The 18,154-nt window shown below is 51.2% G+C and overlaps 2 protein-coding genes across 4 annotated transcripts; both read left to right on the top strand.

Annotated features, from left to right (window-relative positions):
• Positions 1-98: 98 nt before the first annotated feature.
• PHF5A (PHD finger protein 5A) lies at positions 99-5,870 on the top strand. Its single transcript, XM_052667487.1, has 4 exons — positions 99-201; positions 585-608; positions 1,889-2,055; positions 5,189-5,870. Exons 1-4 carry the CDS (start codon positions 150-152, stop codon positions 5,276-5,278), a joined length of 333 nt encoding a protein of 110 aa, XP_052523447.1. The 5' UTR covers positions 99-149; the 3' UTR covers positions 5,279-5,870.
• A 117-nt stretch (positions 5,871-5,987) lies between these two features.
• Positions 5,988-17,253, top strand: TOB2 (transducer of ERBB2, 2). 3 transcript variants are annotated; one of them, XM_052667486.1, is made up of 2 exons: positions 5,988-7,138; positions 13,516-17,253. In XM_052667486.1, the coding sequence occupies exon 2, from the start codon at positions 13,602-13,604 to the stop codon at positions 14,619-14,621; it is 1,020 nt and encodes a 339-aa protein (XP_052523446.1). In that variant the 5' UTR covers positions 5,988-7,138; positions 13,516-13,601; the 3' UTR covers positions 14,622-17,253. The 3 variants fall into 3 exon arrangements, with proteins under 3 accessions (XP_052523446.1, XP_052523444.1, XP_052523445.1); XM_052667484.1 differs by lacking the exon at positions 5,988-7,138 and adding an exon at positions 10,399-10,700; XM_052667485.1 differs by lacking the exon at positions 5,988-7,138 and adding an exon at positions 12,890-13,284.
• The last annotated feature ends 901 nt before the right edge of the window (positions 17,254-18,154 follow it).

Raw genomic sequence — 18,154 nt, 5'->3', positions numbered from 1 at the left:
AGCGGCGAGGCGGGTTGCGTTTGAAGCAATAGGCAGAGCTCGGTTACGGGTCGGCGTCCCCTCTCGGAGCGCCGCTTTGTTAGACGCTCTCCACACCCCTGCCAGGACCGGCGTACGGCGGCAGCGCGCCGAGAAGTGTCGCCGGCGCCATGGCCAAGCACCATCCGGATCTCATCTTCTGCCGCAAGCAGGCGGGCGTCGGTGCGTACCGCACCTTGACGTGGGGCTGGGCGGCCGTTCGGGCCCGTTGGGTGCCGTTCGGGCCCGCTGGGTGCCGTTCGGGCCCGCTGGGTGTCGTTCGGGCCCGCGCGCTCATCTCCCCGCTCTTCCCCCGGCCCTCAGAGCTCGGGGCTCGTGGCGCGCTCTCCAGCGCAGGGATGAGGCTTGGGCTGCGCGGTGCGACGCCGAGTGCGGGTTTCCTTATGGCCGGTGTGGGGTGCCGTTGGCCGAACGCCGTGCGCCGGCACTGTGGGCCGGGAGGGTGTGCCCTGAGGACAGGCATCGCTTGTGTTCGTGGTCTAACTGTAGCCGCGTTCCCATTTCTGCCTCAAGTAACGTTTGTTTGTTTTTAATTCTTCTTACAGCAATTGGAAGGCTTTGTGAAAAATGTAAGTACATCTTCCGTTGTTTGAGAGCCCAGCATTGTGGTAAAAGCCTGCAGCTTGATTTCTCTTTATGCTGCAGCAGTTTCAGTGGCTGTGGATACAGTGAGTGCTTGATTGATAGATTTCTCATAATCCAGAATGCAGAGCGATCAGCCTGATGATTTCAAAGAAGAAAAACACATTTTTGGACTCTGACTCCCCAGCTTGAGAAGGGCTTCCCTTCATCATCTAATGGAATGGGAAATGGATGGAAAAAAGTGCCATCTAAAGCTACAGCAGATGAATATGCAGAAATATCTGTTCAACCTACTGCAGGGAGCCTACTTTAGCAAGAGTGTTGGACTTGATGATCCCTGGAGATCCCTTTCAACCCCTACGGTTCTGTGCTAGTGCTCACCTATAGCAGCAAAGAAAGAGCACAGTCAATCATTAGATCCTCAAAGGAGCTCAGTACAAGTAAGCCAGCTATTTCTAGGCTCCAGGAAATGTTAAAAACAGGCAAACTGAAGAGAAGCACAGTCTGAAGCAACAGAGCTGTTTTCAAGAGCGCACAGAAGTTAAACAGATTCCCAGTGGTAGTAGCTGAGGGCAGTCAGCATGGAGATTTAAGAGCAGGTTAAATGAGCTGTTTGTGGGAGTCAGGATTAAATGCCTTGGGAACTGGTAATAAGATATGTAACCTTTCATCTGGAGGTCAGAGTTTTGGACCAGGGCCAGCACAACAGAGACTGTCAATGGCATCTGATGGCTGTTTGCCTGTATGATAAGAGTGCTTGAATTTCACTCAGTTCCTTGTGCGAAAGCAAGAGCAACTCTGTGAAGTGGCTGTTTATGCCAGTTTGCCCTTTCTTTGGCCTTCTCACAGATGAAGGATTAAAAGCATCACAAGTACAATCTCATATCCCATCCCTCTGAGGGTGGTAACACCAGACTTTTGTTGATGTGGCTCTCTGGGAGATGCTTACACTGCTGCTATGTAGGTAACGACTCTAGTCCTGGCAGTCTGGCATTTTTTCACAAATGAAACGTTAAGGGAAGTTTTCAGGGTAAAAGTAATGGTATGACTTAAGCAGTGTTAGCTAATCACACAGGACATGGCTGTTGGCCTCTGAAGTCTGTATACAAATACAGTGTTGCACCTCGTACCTGTAAGCTAAAGTTCTGCAGTCTAACTGCTTTTTGTCTTTGAGTGTACAGGCAAGTTCTTTGTCCAGAAGGCTTTTCCTCTTTTACGTGGGGTGGAGAAAAGGACGTTCTGTAACCAAAGACTGCTGTATTTGCAGGTGATGGCAAATGTGTGATCTGTGATTCGTACGTGCGGCCCTGCACCCTCGTGCGCATATGTGATGAGTGTAACTACGGCTCATACCAAGGGCGCTGTGTGATCTGCGGGGGCCCAGGGGTGTCTGATGCCTACTACTGCAAGGAGTGTACCATCCAGGAAAAAGATGTATGTTGTCATCCAGTCTCCTGGAGAATTGCTTATGTCTTTGTTTAATAGTTATGCTTATCTTTAAAGGGACTTAAAGCTAGTGGTATTAATGTTAGGATGTTGGATGCTTGGCTTCTGCTCCCAGAACTGGCACTGGTTTTCATTACCTTGCACTTTTCTTTTTTTGTTGTTGGTTCCCAGTATTTGTGGAGCATTTTGAGATAGCAAGCATCTGTGTTCTGTATCCCATCCGATTCTGTATCCCAAAGGATCCTTGAGTGCTTTGCAATGCATGCTCACAGTTCGCTTCCTCTACATGCTGCTTGTTACCACATTCAGCTGTTATCTTACTAGATCTCTCAGCCTAAGTTTTATCAGCAGCAGAGATATTTTAAACGCTGCAAAGGCAGTGTCATGATCAGCTCCTTACTGAGTCTGTGATCATACCATACATGGTATGGTCATGCCACTGGCATGTATGGTACTGTAAGGCCTACAGTATCACCACCTGTGTTTACCTTTGTGTTACAGTAAAGTTAGCTCTTAGTGCCCTTTGTCCTTGCTCCACTAATTGTCTTTTACAAGCTTAGCATTTCTTGTATAATTTCAGTAGGGTGTAATTTTTTTAATTCTTGTCTGGAATGACCTATATTGTAAACACCTTCTTTTCTGCTAATTTCTTATTTCTATAATCAGTGCTGTTTAATTTTCTCTTTCTGAAAGATAGTTGCTGTGCCTGTGCCTGTGAACAAGGCAGATGTTCACTCTCTAGGTATGCAATAATATCCATCACAGTGAGTGCAAGTCATGAAGGACTGCCAATGTAGTAGGAAGACTGTAGGAAGACTGTAGGGAGATGCAGAAACATGATGCAGGATGCCAGAATATGGACCTGATGGAGAGTATCTGCTAAGAATTGTGTGGTTTTTGGGCTGGATCCTTTGCAAACACCATCTCCAGCACACCCTGATGTCAGCAGAGTGTGCTGACAAACAGTTCTGTTTGATTTGGAGGAACGTGCTCAGCCGACTGAGCTGCTGCTTTAATTTTCTGCAGCACTCATATTTTCTCTAGAGGTCTTGCAGGGCAAACCCTCGTCTGAATTTAGTCAGTAGATCTGACAGGACCACAATCTTTCTTAGTTTCTAAGTATTATATGTGGATAGAAATGCTGTTGGTGGTGCTGCCTCCTATGTCTGAAAATGTGAGAAGCAGTAGTTTCGTTGACTTGTCTGTAAAACCAAGGCACTTGGTTTGACAGTTTATCAGTAAAATAGACGTGTGTTTTATTTTCACCAATTCATATTGATTCCTGATGGGTATTTTTCATAATCTAGTCTCATCTGTAGGTTCAGATGTGAAATAGCCTGCTGCTCTGGAAGGGAGGGTTATAGAGAATATAGAGCTGGAGGAGCAGAATAGCAAGGCAGAATTGAGGTATTTTGAAAGCTGGATGAAACCTGCTGTAGAAGACCATTGCCCTGTACCAGCAAACTCACATATTAGGAACTATTGCTAATGTGAATTTACAGATCTAAAAGAGCAAGTGACAAGATTGACTTGCAGGATTGAACAGAGCTAGTGCAGGTGTAGGTGTAGAGCACTCAGAGCAAGAACAGCCAAAGGTGGTACACATGACAATTACAATAGCTGGTGCTAACCTGAATAGAATAGGAGAAGCAGGCGGACGTAGCTCTGCATCTGAAGCTCTACCACCCTAAGGCTTCAGTCACAGCACTTATCTTCCTTCATCCTCAGAGGAAGACTGAAAAGGATCAGGAAGGAATAAATGAGATCTTAAAATGATGGAGGTGGATGCACTTAGGCATGCAACACAAAGGGCCTGGTTAGCCTTGGTTTGTGCCTCCCTGGAGAGAAACTGAGGTATTGTTTTACCTCAGTTCTGTCTGTGGGTAAGGTCCAAGATCTGCCTTGTCATCCAGGACAGATCTGAGTTGCAAAATATAATCCTTTCTTGGGGGTCAGGAGCATGCTCATATTCTACCTCCATGAGAGGGGGTGGAAGAATAAGCAGAGCCCTGCAGTAATGCTGTCAAGATTGTCACAGGCACCCTGGTTTGTGGGAGGCGAGTCTTGGAAGAGTCCTGCTGCTGAGGTTCCCAGTCAAATAACAAGACAGTAGCTAGAGATGGGTTGTGGCAGCTGATTTCCCCCTTCTACTCTTTTCTTGTTACTTTTACTCTGCAGACCCTCCCCAGCAGGTCACTTCTCCCATGCAGGAGCCAGTACTGGTGGCACAGCTTGAGTGCAGTTTCTGCAGCAGCTGACATCTGCCCAGAGGCTTTCTAAATGTAATCCGCTCAGCCTTATGCAACAGTCAAGGCCACGTGTTCCTCTGCCTGTTGGGCTCCTCAGCTGCTGTTGCCAGCCACAACATTTTGCCCTCAAGAGTTATGCAGATGCTGGGCTCAGGTGGCTCACTGACAGATGTTCCGTGGTTGGCAGAGAGGTACATGTCTCTGATTTGTGTTTGCAGCTATGCCTCTGAGATGGGGCTCTTCTGTCCCCCTTCTTGCATATGTTTTGTTGGTTTGTTTTTTTTTGTTGTTGTTGGTTTGTTTTTTTGCATACTTTCTACCGCAATTCAGGTACAAGATCTTAATTCACATATCTGCTCTGAATAACTGTCCTCTCCCAAGATGACCAGATAGTCTCTGAAGTAATCAATCTAACCTGCAGGAAATCTGAGATTTGCTTTTGCTGTCACAGCTGAGAGTGGTCTCAACACTAGAGTGGCTTAGTGACATCTAAAGCAACAAGATTCTTTGTGGCTAAGGAGGGGAAAGGTTATTTCTCTGAGCCTCATAAATCCTCTGTATCCTAATTTAGAAAGAATCCAGTCTTGAGGCACCGAGCATCCTTTTCATTAAACTGTTGTATGAGCTGTTTTCCGTCTTCACCCTGAGGAGGAGAGACTGTTCTAGAGTAGTGTTAAAAAGGCATCCACCCTTTTTCTTCTTGCCAATAGTAACCAGAGTTTGAGGGCAGTCTGTCTACACAGGTGTTTGAAATGTATGTTGAGGACAGGGTGGGGAGAGAGGGACCTGGGATGAGTCTCTCAGAACTGTGTATGTGATGCTGGTGTTCTGTTTGCTCAACTCCCACTTCACTTTCTCCTTTCTTTTTGCAGAGAGATGGTTGCCCTAAGATTGTCAACCTGGGCAGTTCCAAGACAGATCTCTTCTATGAAAGGAAAAAATATGGATTCAAGAAGAGGTGATCCTATCTGTTCCAGGCTATACTTCCTGTCAGGTTTGCAAGAGGGTCTTGGAACATCTCTGGACTTTACTATTATTGAAAACCAGCTGACTATGTTTTCTAAAGCAGTACAAATTCAGTAGTATCTTTGGGGGCTGAGAAGGGACTGAAGCCTGATTGGAACTGACTATCAGAAAGAGTAAAGTTGTTTTTTCAGTAGCTTTGCTAGAAGCTGTCTCAACTTAATTAAAAATATCCTGGTGGGCAATCATTTGCATATGGAGAAGACTGGCTCAGTAAAAACCAAGTGCCCTTGCTGGTGTGGAGAAATGCTCTGCTTCCCTACTTACCAGGTCTCCCCTCAGCTGTTAGAAATCGCCCCACACGTTGGCATTGAAGCAAGAGGGCCAGTCCTGTGTGTCTGCTCCCCATCTCTTCCTCCAGTATATTTCCATGATGCCCTGTTTTGTGAAAAAGCTAGCACCATTTGTGGCTGGTGCTTTCCTAGGGAGAGCGCAGCTGTTCCATGTTTTCTTTGACAGATTAATCCAAGGCCCTTTCTGTAACCCGTCCTGTAGGATGCATACCAATAAAGCTACTTCTCTTGTTTTTTATTTTTTGTGTAACAGAAGGATTTCTCTCTGGTTCATTCTGTGCTTAGCCTCTCTGGAGCTTTCTGGGGACACAGAGGATTAGCCCAGCTAGAACTGTACAATGGGTTATCAGGTTTCCGACGGTGTCTGCTTATGGCCATGTGACCTTGCTACAAGGAGCTTCAGGGAACGGCTGTTGCTTTTGTGCTTGTGTGATCCCAGCCACTGACCATTTTGTCCCGTAGCGTGAGGATCGCTGAGCTTGTAACCCTTCTCCTAGCTGAAACGGCTGTGGATGTTGTTTCACCATGCAAACATCCAATCCCTTTCTAAAACCTACTAAGCTATCTGACTCGCTGTCCTGTTCTTGTGAATAAGTTAAAGCCTTCCCTGCCGTAACTGGAAACCAACTATTGTGCGATAGGCTATTAGCTGTATGCATGCTGAAAACCAGGGGCTGCTTGTTTGTCAAATACCAGCGCAGGCTAAAAGTGGTCTGTTTGCTCAGCAGAGATCTGGAAACGGGTGCCTTTACACAGAGGGATAACTGCGTGTGTGCCCCAGGTGGTTAAATTAGAGCTGTACCATGCCCCGTGGTCCTTGAGGTCTTTGTAAAGCACTGTGTGTGCTGCATTTAGGGCAGTCACTGTCTGTGTGAGGCACCTTCTGGGATTTCAGTTGTTCCCCTGAAGCTAGTATTGATTCCTCTAGCTCCTCTCTGATTTAAACGTTTCTTCTGCCTGTGGTAGCCACTTAGGTATTTCAGCTAAGAGAAAACAAGGAGACAAACTGTGATCTTCTTTCCCATACAAGTCATTTCTTTCTGCTATAGCTGGCTCTAGCTGTGAGTGGTCCTACAGCTATCTCAGCTGTTCCTTCCTCCCCATCGACAATTAACTCTATTTTTCTCTTCCAAGCTTTTTGCAGTCTTGAGAACACCTGTGTGTCTTCTTCCCTGCACCTTAGTTCCCTTGCACACCTTCTGGTTAATTTTTACTAATGTGGATGCTATTTGTCAATATACTCAGAGCAAACCAGTTCTCTGGTTCCAGCAAACCCACTCTTTGAGTATTTCTGCCTCAGTAAGTGGCTGTCTCTTGTTCCTGGCTGGGAAGCTCATGTCAAAGTCGTTGTCAGCTGCTTTAAATTCTGTATTTCTTTAAAACTATGACATGCAGATTTTTTTTTTTTTTTTTTTTTTTTTGTACATTGAACTTTATCACTTCAGCCAGCATTTATCAGTTACTCTCAGTCAGGCTGCCTGGGTTATCACACAAGGAATGCAGCAGGTTAGTACGTATCTTTTCTGCTTTCTTTTCTTTCCCTGAAGTTTTTTAGATGAGAAATGTCATTCAATGAAGCCAGTGGGAAATGAAGTTTGAATTTCTTTTTCCTCAGAGCTGCTGCCTCTAATGCAGGGCACACTAGAAGATCTAATTTTGGAGCAGCCCTTGTTCCTGACCATTTAACCAGGGGTTGCTATAGAGATCTGAGAGCCCTTATCCCTTCCCCCACCCCAAAAAGGGCTGAGCACACTTACTTCCTTGGCACTCCTGCTGCCTTCGCTCTGCCGGGTGTATCGGGTGTATCGGTCTGCATTTGGCAGCAGCAAGAGCAAAGCTGCCATTTCTAGTTGTTCTGAGTCACTGGGCAGGTGGAGAGAGGGAGGGACAGGCGCTTTTCCCTTTGCCTTGTTTGCTCAGACAGCTCCGGGGAGAATGCCAAATGCCGCTGCTGCTCAGATCGGTTCAGTGCCACTGCCTTTCTGGTACTTTCAGAGCACGGATGGGACATTGCCCTGGAGCTGCTTATTCAGACAAGGGTAACGGATACAGCTGGGTAGCCCAGAAGAACTCAGCTTTGCTTGCATGGCAATGATTTCTGTTCACCAGTGAATGATACCCACGCAGGGCTACCAGTATTTGTTACCTAAAGAGATCAACAAAACAAAACTCATTGAAATCACTCTTGCCCAGTAGATTTCCTGTCAGTACTGCATCCCAGAGCACATAGTAAAGGAGTGATGAGGGAGGGAATGGGACGAGGAGTGTTCTGCTGTGATGCTTCTCCAGAGGCAAACAGCACACCAGCCTTGGTGCTCCTGGTGCAGGCAATTCAGGGGCTCCCTGGCTGCAGGTAGGGGACAAGGAGAGGTGGAAGAGATACTGCCTTTCCCATAGGGCTGAACTCCCATAGTGCTGACTGCAAATCCTGAGTGCATAAGGCTGAACGTCTTCCTGCTATTACTTTTCTAGGTAAAGTTAGTGCTTTTTTTTTTCTTAAATCAAAAGGATGTTATGTAATAAGTAAAAAATCCTTTTATTTTAAATGTTTACACAGAGGGGGAGGAGAAACATGGGGACTCTTGGCCTATTAGGTAATTGGCCTCTGTTGCCAGTACTAACAAGGCATCGCTGCCTTGTGAAACAGGGATGTTCCCTACACACCCCTTCCAACCAAAGGCCAGCCACCGTGTCACAGCTCAGTTCTGAGCTCAGCAGCAGCTCTCCAACGCACCTCCCGTCATTGAATCGTCTCATCAAGGGCATCGACAAAGCCCTTGAGCCTGAAACATGACCTTTAAAAAGTGCTGAGGGCTGGCAGATGCCTTGAGCCAACCTCTGAGCTTTCCCTGCACATAGGTGAAATCCTGCTTTCAGAAACCTCACCTGCAGAGGAGACGTTGCTTCCTCATTATGGAGATCAGCTGGAGATGTTTTGCCTATTTCCATAGCAGGAAAAAGAAATCCATTTCCTTGAGGTTGTCGTGTGACTTGGATGTAAAGAGGATTCAGGGTACGGCGGTGTTAATTATGCTGATTACAACCTGACTGCCCTTCCTCAGCATTGATGAGCCCAGCAGGACTTACCTTGCCCCTGCGGCTGGGCCATTCCTGTCCTCTTTGTGTGGACCTGTTGGCTGTGCTTTGATGTAACACCACACAACCGGGAATGCAGGAGCGGATACAGGGACAGGATTCCTCTTCACGCACGTGGGCCAGCGCAGCTAGGTAATTACAGGAGCGTGGTCAAGATGCAAATATCTTCAAGAGTCCTAATGTGTAAACACCCTCTTAGTAACACCTTATTAAAACAACAATAGAATTTTAGCAATGTAATTGCCATTTTTTCTTAACGATGCCAAAAATAGTGCCATCGTTTTAATTTCCTGATTGCTGGCTGACAGCGTGACTTTGTTTCCAGCCAAGCAAATGCTTGGTGTTCCAGCTCTTTTGTAGCTGAGTTCCTGTTAAACTGCAAGTGATTAACCTAGCTCCAAAAGTAGCCCTGTTCTGTGGCAAACCTCAGGTTCCTCAGATTACAGGAAAGATTCAGGTCCTTGAGACTTCAGGAGAGGTTCAGGTTGGATATGAGGAAGAATTTCTTGTCAGAAAGAGTGGTGCAGCAGTGGCACAGGCTGCCTGGGGGAGATGGTGGAGTCACCATCCCTGGAGGTGTTCCAGAACCGTGTGGATGTGGCACTGAGGGATGTGGTCAGTGGGCATGGTGGGGGTGGGCTGACCATTGGACTCAATTTTCTTAATAGCCTTTTCCAACTTAGAAATTCTAAGGTGAAGGGCTCCCGATTGAGGCAAGACAAGCAAAGCCCAGAAAGATGCTGAGGATCTCTGAGGGAGCAGGGTGGGAGAGGAGCTCAGTATTTGGTGTCAGGGGACAGTGGCCATGGAAAGCTATCTGACCAGGGGATGGGGAACTGCTCTTTGAGGTGGTCTTTGGCCATTCTGAAAACAGGCAGTGAAAGAAACGTTTGCACGTACGGCTGTGTACTGAGGAGATCCTATTACAAGAGAAATGCCGCTATGCGATGGAACGTTCCGTGGGAATTCTTTAGAACTCAAGGCTAGGGACCCCGCACCACTGACGGCACGGCCTTGCTGTGCTGGGAACTACACCTCCCAGCAGACCCCGCGCCGAACCCGCCCCCGCCCCGCGCGCACACCCCCTTCGGCTCATTGGCTGAGGCAGCGCACCAATCCGGACGCGCCGCCGGGCCCGGCCGGCCAATGGGGAAGCTGTTGCTAACAAGCCTCAGTTATTTTTAGCACACCGCCGTCGGCGCACCTTGCGGCTCGCCTCCGCCGTGGCCGGGCCGGGCCTATTCACGGCGGCGGAATCGCACAGGCGCACTGTGAACAAGTAGTCCGCGAGCGGCGGGGCGGGGGCTGCTCCCCACACGGAGTCCTTTCAGGAGATTAGCGACCACAGGCGGGGGGGGGGGGGGGGCGGGATCCCCGGGGTCGCGGGACTCATTCACAAGGGTCGGTGCGTGGGAGGCAGCGCCGAGCCGCGTGTGCCCCTCAGTGAAGCCGTGGAGCTTCCCTCCTCGGGTCAGCCACCTGATCCTCGCTAAGGCCCCCGCCCCCTGCCTTCCCTAGTGCTGCTGCTTGCCCCTCTGCACAGCGTGAAAAAAGCGAAAGAAAAAAAAGAAAGAACTCCTTCCCCTCCCCCGCGGGCTCAGCGCGCCGCGCGGCGCTGAGGGGAGGGGATGTAGTTCCGGCCCGCCCCTCCGCGGCCGCATCACGCGGGGCGGGAGCGCGGATCCGTGCGCGGGGTTGCTAAGGGTGAAAGTTTGCCGTGAGTTGGCTCACTCGGGGCCAGGGCGCGGGCGGCTCCAGGCCGGCGGGGGTGAGGCGGCGGCCGTACTCCAACCCACACCTCCGGGCGTCCCTCGGCACCTTCGGCCCTACAGCCGCGACGCCACCCCCGGGCCCGCCCCGCGGAGGGAGCGCAGCGCTCGGCGGAGACAGAGAGAAGCCAGGGACGGAGCGGAGAGCGGTACGCAGAGCCCAGGCTCCCCCGGCCCCCTCAGAGCCTGGAGCTGAGGAAACAGTGAGTGGGGCGGAGGGCTCGGACCGACTGGGTGGGCCGCGGGCGGCGTCCTGGGGCTTTCCGTGCGTCTTAACGGGGTCGACAGGCTCTGCCCGGCCGCGCGCAACAAAGCCGCCGCTGGTTCTTGCGCCGGGGAGGGGGCCGGGAGGGCTCCGCCGGCGGCCCGGGGGTGTCCTTTGCTGCCGGGAGTGGAGGTCAGGCCCGATTCTGTTCTCCTGGGGCCGCCTTGGGGGTCTCGGCCTGAGGGGGGGCCGCATCGCCTTCTCCTCCCCTCCCCCCTACCGCTTCGCTGACAGGGAGAGGGAGGAGGAGGAGGAGAAGGGAGGGGGGCGGCTGCCCGGCGGTCCCCGGCTTCGGGGCGTTGCTCCGGGGCGGGCGGTGACACACTGCGCATGTGCCGTGGAAAATTTTTCGCCCTGCCCCACCGTGGCAGCGCTGGGGCGGCGGGCGGGGCCGCGCGCGGGGCGTGCCGGGAGTCGTGGTTCGGGGGGAAGTGGGTCACGGGGAAGAGGGGCGGCGCGGGGGGGAAGCGCGGACTGCAGCTCCCAGAGTGCCGCGCGGCAGGAGGCGGCCCCAGGGCTGGGCGGTAATGGCGGCGGTGGCACGGGGGCAGCCGGCCCTGGGGGAGCGGCCCGGGGGGTGGGGCGGCGCGGCCCCGGAGCATATGGATCCCCGGCTTTTCTTTGCCTGTCGCTGTGTGAATACGTGTTGGAAGGAGCTCGAGGGGTCCCGGGAGCGGGTTCTCTCCTTGTTAGGCGGGAGTGGTGGCTCTGGGCCTTTTGGAATGTCCCTAGGAGCCTTGGGGTTGGTTAACCCGTCTCAAGGGAAGGTTCAGAGTGTGCCCCTCTATGAAGAGAGCGGACTCAGTGAAAGAGAAAAAGGACCTGCAGACGGCTTGTGAGGGTGGGGAACCCTTCATTCCCCATCTGTGAGCCCGACTCTCTCACTAATACTGGGTCTGGGTTAGCATTTAGCACACGGGATGTAAAGATCTATCAAGAGGCCGTTTATTTTCCTGCTGAATTTGCTGGGGTCTCAAGCTGCCCGCTCCTAGGGGACCTCATAGCATGCAGGGTTTTTTGGAACCTCCCTTTGGGGTAGCACAGGGCTTTGTGAGCCCTCTTTGAGAGGTTACTGTGATCCTCCAGGGCTCTGCTCAGTGCCCCTTTCTCTGCACAGGGCTCTGTTTCAGCCCTGAGGCTTCTGCCTTCTGGAAATGATTCCTCCTTTCTGCCTGCTGGAAGCTCTGCTTTCTTATATTCTCTTCGGTGTTCATCCATTCTTGGTCAGGCCCTGGTTTCGTTCCTGTGGTTTCTCATGTTGCTGAGTTAAACCTAGAGGGGATTCCTCCAGCACTGGCCTTGCTATTAGCAAGCTTGGGCTGTGGGATTTGCTATTTGTTCCTTAAACTGAGCCTTCTTTGACTGCGATTCGTACAGAAAGAAAATGTAGAATCTACCTGTTTGTTTTACTTAGTAATAAAGCCTAAAAATAGTTGAGGGTTTTCTTAAAATGTGCTTTATTTAATCCTACTTGTCCACTCAGTCAGCCCAAGCCAACAAGTCTGGGCGGTTCCTCCTAGCCTGGGTGCGGGGCTGTGCTGCTGGGCTCCTGCTTTTTTGGGGGAATGCTGACAGCTGAGGTTTATGCTCCATCCCCACCCCCAGATAATTGGCACAGGTTGCACTGCCGGGCACTGCATGAGAGCATCCCTGCAGCCCATGTTAGGAAGGCAGCTGAGCGTGGTGTGGCTGCTTGAGCAAGGTGAGGGTAGCTGAAGGCTGAGCAGCCTCTGACGAAGCTGCCAATTAAAAACTGGATATTCTGCTCGCCTGCAGAGAGGTGTGTAGGCTGCTGGAAGCGCGCTTCCTCGTCAGGTATCTGTGGGATGCGCTTGCTCTGGGTGGGTGACAACGCATGGTGCAGTCCAACCGAGGGACTGTACACAGGTAAAAGCTATTCCTAAATCTGAGTGTAATGGGAGAGCTGTGTGTTGTGATTTCACACTGTGCTTTTGTGGATTCTCTCAATTTCAAAGACTTCTTTGGGTGGGTGAGAGGAGAGAAAGGATTACTTCAGTCTCTGGCAAGCAGTTCCAGTTTTTATTCGGTACCTGGCCCTGGCAGTGCTGAACTGCTCTCTGCGCAGGGAGAAGGATGTGAGCAGTGCTGGACAAGCTGGTGGCACATTTTCTGCCCCCATCTGAATTAAGTTGAGATTTCAGGCTTGTGGCTAGACTGAGCCTCAACTGGGTATGCTTAGTAAGATGTCTACGTGCTTGCCAGTCAAGGGAGAGTAAACATGGTCTGGCAGCTGGTGCCTCTGCACCCTCTCTTGTTCCTTATCCTCCTGCCTGTTCCAATAGGACATGGTGCTCCTGGCCTCCAAAGGAGAGCTGTCTCCATTCAGGTCCTTGCAGAGCTGCTGAGGGAGTCACGAGGCTTCCAGGTGGTGCTCGTGTGCTTGGAGAAGCAGCTGCAGGGAGCTGTTCTGGAAGCAACCGAGTGCCAGGGCGTAGCGAGGCATGTTGGCTGAAATAGCTCTGCCACAGCAGGCAGTCGGCCTGCCTGCTTTTGGCAGCAAGGTGGGTACACAACACGTAGCTTGTGCAGGGAGCAGCCACACTCCTGTTTCTTCTGCACAGGACCGGGGGCGCTGCTCCTCAGCAGCACCAGGAAATCTGGGCTGACGCCTAGTGAGCATCGCTGCTTGTTCTGCTTCTGCTAATGAAACAGTGTGGCTGTTTGTCTCAGTAAGTGGAGAGTTGCTGTATTTTTCTTGTCTTCATCTATATTTTTCTTTCTTTTTTTTCTAGGTCTGCTTGGAGCCAAATCTTGTCTATGTGTGTGTCATTTTGTCTCTTTTAATACACTGCCCTGACTTGCTTGCTGTGAAGGGAGTATGCATCTGGAGATTAAAGTTGCCCTTAACTTCATCATCTCATACCTGTACAACAAGCTTCCTCGGAGGCGGGCAGACCTGTTTGGTGAGGAGCTAGAGCGCCTGCTGAAGAAGAAATATGAGGGTCACTGGTACCCAGAGAAGCCTCTGAAGGGCTCAGGCTACCGCTGCGTTCATATTGGGGAGACGGTGGACCCGGTAGTGGAGCTGGCGGCCAGGCGGAGTGGGCTGGCCGTGGAGGATGTGCGTGCCAACGTGCCGGAAGAACTGAGCGTCTGGATCGATCCTTTCGAGGTCTCCTACCAGATCGGTGAGAAGGGCTCCGTAAAGGTCCTCTACCTGGATGACAGCGAGGGCTGCAGCGCTGCTGAGCTGGACAAAGAAATCAAAAGCAGCTTCAACCCTGACGCCCAGGTATTTGTCCCCATTGGCAGCCAGGACAACTCGCTGTCCAACTCTCCATCCCCCTCTTTTGGCCAGTCACCGAGCCCCACCTTCATCCCTCGCTCTGCCCAGCCCATCACCTTCACCACTGCCACATTTGCTGCCACTAAGTTTGGCTCCACCAAGATGAAGAAGGGCGGAGGGGCCGGAGGAGGGGGTGGCGGCGCAGGGGCCACGCAGCAACCGCGGATGGTCAGGTCGCCCACTACCAACCTGCTGAAGCACAAGGGCCTCTCCCTGTCCATGCACTCTCTGAACTTCGTCGGGAGCGCTGGGAGCCAAGCCCCGCAGTCGCAGCTCTCCCCCAATGCCAAGGAGTTCGTTTACAGCGGCGGCTCGCCAGGGGCCAGCAGCCTATTCTTCGACGGTGTTGCCAGTGAGAGCCAGGCCAGCATCCCTCCAGCGTCGCAGTTCAATGCTGGCACAGGCAGCACCTTTGATATGGCTCAGGTCTTCGGCGGCAGCACCAACAACCTCTTCTTGGAGAAGTCTCCCTTTGTGGAAGGACTCAGCTACAACCTGAACGCCATGCAGTATCCCAGCCAGTCCTTCCAGCCCGTTGTCCTGGCCAACTGAACGCAGGGAAGGAGAGTATTGGGGGCAGGGGAGGGAGGGGGGGAACAACAACAACAACAACAACAAAACACATGGGGAGAGAAAACAGAAATATACAGAAAATATTCAAATCTTATAAATATAGCTTCTTGGAAAAAGAGAGAACCCAGTGTTGTTGCGCTGTGCTGGCAACGCTCCTGAAGCACTGACTTGTTTTTTTTAAATTCAGTCCCTGTGCTTTTTCTCCTACTCACTTTTTTACTCTTTAAATGAGTCTCTGGTCTCTTGGGTTGTGTTCCCCCTTCCCCAGCCCCAGATCGGCACAGGTGTAGGTCACAGTGCTCCCTTTTCACTCCCACCTGGCTGTAGGAGGGGCAGGCAGGATGAGGTGGGCTTGCTTTGCTGTTACTGCTGTGTGTGTGGGAGGAGAGCATCTCATGTGCCTGGAGGTTCATACTGCTGCACTGCTGTTGCTCCAGGCTAGCATCCAGTTCTGTCTGTGCTGAGAAGCATCTGCTGTCCCCTCTCATCTCCAGCTATGGGAGGACAGCAGTCCCCTTTGTGCACCGATCAAGAGGCTTTTCTGTGCCCTTCTGGGGTTGGTTTGGAGGATAGCCCTGCAGCAGAGAAGCACTGCAGGTCTGTCCCTGTGTGAGGAGGTGGTGCTGAGCTGTTGGATCCTGTCCCTTCCTGGTGGACACCCTACCTGCAGGGCTGAGCATTCACTCATGATCCTTTGGTCCTAAGTTTTGAGCTCTTGTTGCCGGCTGTGGATTTGTCTTCATCTTGGAGAGGGGATTTTTTTCAGTAGTTAGAGGCAGCGCTATTTTGGAGAAGAAAAAGGGCTGTGTTGTTGAAGCTGCTGTCTTGAGCAGTGGTAAGTGGTCTACAGGTCACTTCTGTGCCAGGGTCTGGGCCCCCAGGTGGGGCTGGAGGACCCTTGGGTGTGAAGGAGCCTCCTTGGAGGCTGTGGTGGGAGCGCGGAAGAGTGCGGAGAGGAGAGAAGCAGTCATGAGACTCCAGTTTTTGACGTTGAAAAGAAAAGTGAGCTTTTTGCTGCCTGCCAGGCTGGGGGTTTAGTTCTCTTGAAACGGTGTCTCTGGAGCACACTCTGAAACCCACTTCTGTGGCTGCTGTACCATTGTGCTCCTTCAGGACATCCCCGTTCAGGCAGGTGGTCTGCAGCTTGTGCTTTTTCCCTCTCCTTGACCCAAGATGAAGGCGTGCCAGCCCTCCTGTTGTTGCCAGTGAGCCTTTGCAGAGGCAACGGGATAGGTGTGGGGTGCCATTGCTGCCACAGCCCTGAGGAGCATTTCCATCCTGGCGGGGCAGGCCCCCAGCAGGCTGCTTGCTGCCATCGGGCTATGAGCGGCACGGCGGGCCGGGCTCACTTGGCTTCTCCTAAAATGGCGTCCGTAGCTCAGCCCTGCGGGTTTCCAGGCTAGAGCAAGCTGCTCAGGAACAGCTGAGCCATCTGCATCTTTCTTTGCCTATTCTCTTTGGTTTTTAACCTACTTACGGATGTTACCACTGCCACCCTCTCCCTGGGAGCGCACTACTGACTGCCAGGCCCCCGCTCTGGGACCCGGCTGTCCCCAGTGCTGGCAGCGCCACCTGCCAGTCGCTGCCGCGGGACAGCGGACCCCTTTGGCACCTCTGGGGAGAGGCAGGGAGCCCCGGCCCTGTGCGTGTGAAGCTTCGATGCCGCTTTGCCCCCACAGCCACGTTGGGAACCGTGGTGCGAGGGGAGGGAGGGACCAAGCTCTGTTTTAAACAAGTGTGCTTCAGAAGCGTTCCCCCGGTGTCAGGCAGCGATGGAAACTAGCAGCCTTTTCAGGGCTTTTCTAGTCTTGGATGTAGGCGTTCAGCTTCAATTTTATTTTTTAAAACCTGCACTAATTTACCTGGTTTCTTAGGGAGAGAAGAGAGACTTTCTTTTTTTTTTTTTTTTAACTTTTATTTTTTATGGGTTTGTGTTCTTTTTGTTGATGTCCGTTTGTATTGAATAATTTGCTACATTTGTAAAATGCAAGAGGTATATATAATATATGTATATTTCTAACGTAAAAAAAAAAAAAAAGAAAAATTGTAATTTTTTTCTTTTCAAGATTTTTTCTTAAAAAGAGGAGAGAGAAAAATATTTTTTCAGGAAAAAAAAAACCTTAAAAAACAAACAAAACAAAACAAAAAAAAAAGGCAGTGAAGATTCCTTTCTCCCCTGCTCAGCCTCCTCCTGTCCCTCCCACCCCACTGCCAGCAGTGAATGGGAAGTTGCCCTGTGGAGAATGAATGAATGGAAGAGGTCCATGCTGCTCTGGGTGGAGGATCTGTGTGTGCTTTGGCGGTTCCTTTCTGAGACAGGGGGGGCTCTGAAGGGGGGGGATTTGGGGGACTGATGGCTTTTTTTTTTTTTTTCTTTTTCCATTTTTTTTCTTTTTCTTTTTTTTCTTTTCTTTTTCTGTAGCGAAGGAGGAATACAATCAGAGTTTTGTATTCAGAATGTTGTGCAATATTTTGGAACGGGACATTGGCGTGTCTAGAGATTTAGTTAAAAAACAAACAAACAACAAAAAAAAAAAAAGGTTGATCAAATCTGTACAGTTTCTATTGTTCCAGATTTTTTTAAGTTTGTATTAAAAGCATGATATAATAACTGCTCGTCATGTGTTGCTGTCCGGTGGGATGTGCTAATGGAGGTGCTGCTGTGCTGGGCACACCTGGTGCTGCCTGGGTTTGTGCCAAGGGCAGCTCCCCAGGAACGGCAGTGGCTGCCCCACAGTGAGGTTCAGTGCCCTGGGGAGGGGGAAAGCAGGGAGCAGCGCCTTTGGCTGCACTGCCCTCAGGCCCTTCAGGCAAACCAGTTGCCAAAATAGCTGGCTTCCTGTAGCAGGCTGCCAGCAGGAGCAGCTCCTGGCAGCCTGCAGCCCTTGGGTCTGAATTTCTTCCTGGAGAAGCTAGTGCTGCTTTGCCCTTGGGTTTGCAAGCCCCGGGAGCCAGGCACCCTGCACTCCATGTGACTGTCACGCTGTGCTAAGCAACAACGCTGGTTTTTTTCCTCTTTGTGTCTTGAACCCCTTGTAATCATTTATCTGAAGTGTGCACCAACTCTTGCCCTTCACCATGTTGCTGGAAATGGAAAAGGGCAGCTGTACCTGCCTGCTCCTTTTTTCTTTTTTTTTGCCTGGCTCTGACACAGGCCCTTTTTGGGCACAGGTGTGCAGAAGGGCAGTGCTTGCAGTTAGTTCAGAGCTGATAGCTGAGCAGGGATTAAGATGATGGGCTTGGTATCACCTTGTTCCTGGTGTTTGCCCTTGCCCTGTCTCAATGAGCAGGGTGTGTGATTGTTGGCTGTGAGCGTCATACCAAGCCAGGGTGCTGAGCAGATCAGTTCCCAAATGGGGTGCAATATGTGGCAGCGAGGTGGGGCTCATCTGCTGGAGCCAGGGGGTGGTTTCAGCAAGGCAGGGGTGTGGGGATGTCATTCAGATGTTTGTTGCAGGAAGCTCTGCTGCTAAGGAGGAAAACTTGCAACTTGAGTCACCAGGCAGTCAACT

Source organism: Tympanuchus pallidicinctus, unplaced genomic scaffold (genome assembly GCF_026119805.1).
Source record: "Tympanuchus pallidicinctus isolate F22 unplaced genomic scaffold, pur_lepc_1.0 scaffold8, whole genome shotgun sequence".
Classification (NCBI taxonomy): Eukaryota; Metazoa; Chordata; class Aves; order Galliformes; family Phasianidae; genus Tympanuchus; species Tympanuchus pallidicinctus.
Note: the sequence above shows the minus strand (reverse complement) of the source record. Positions and strands in the feature narration are given on the sequence as shown.

Bases quoted from the DNA above. Each gene is read 5' to 3' on its own strand.
- PHF5A (XM_052667487.1), top strand. From the start codon at position 150: ATGGCCAAGCACCATCCGGATCTCATCTTCTGCCGCAAGCAGGCGGGC. The intron at 202-584 runs GTGCGTACCGCA...TTCTTCTTACAG, and splicing joins CCGCAAGCAGGCGGGCGTCG to CAATTGGAAGGCTTTGTGAA. The intron at 609-1,888 runs GTAAGTACATCT...CTGTATTTGCAG, and splicing joins TGGAAGGCTTTGTGAAAAAT to GTGATGGCAAATGTGTGATC.
- TOB2 (XM_052667486.1), top strand. From the start codon at position 13,602: ATGCATCTGGAGATTAAAGTTGCCCTTAACTTCATCATCTCATACCTG.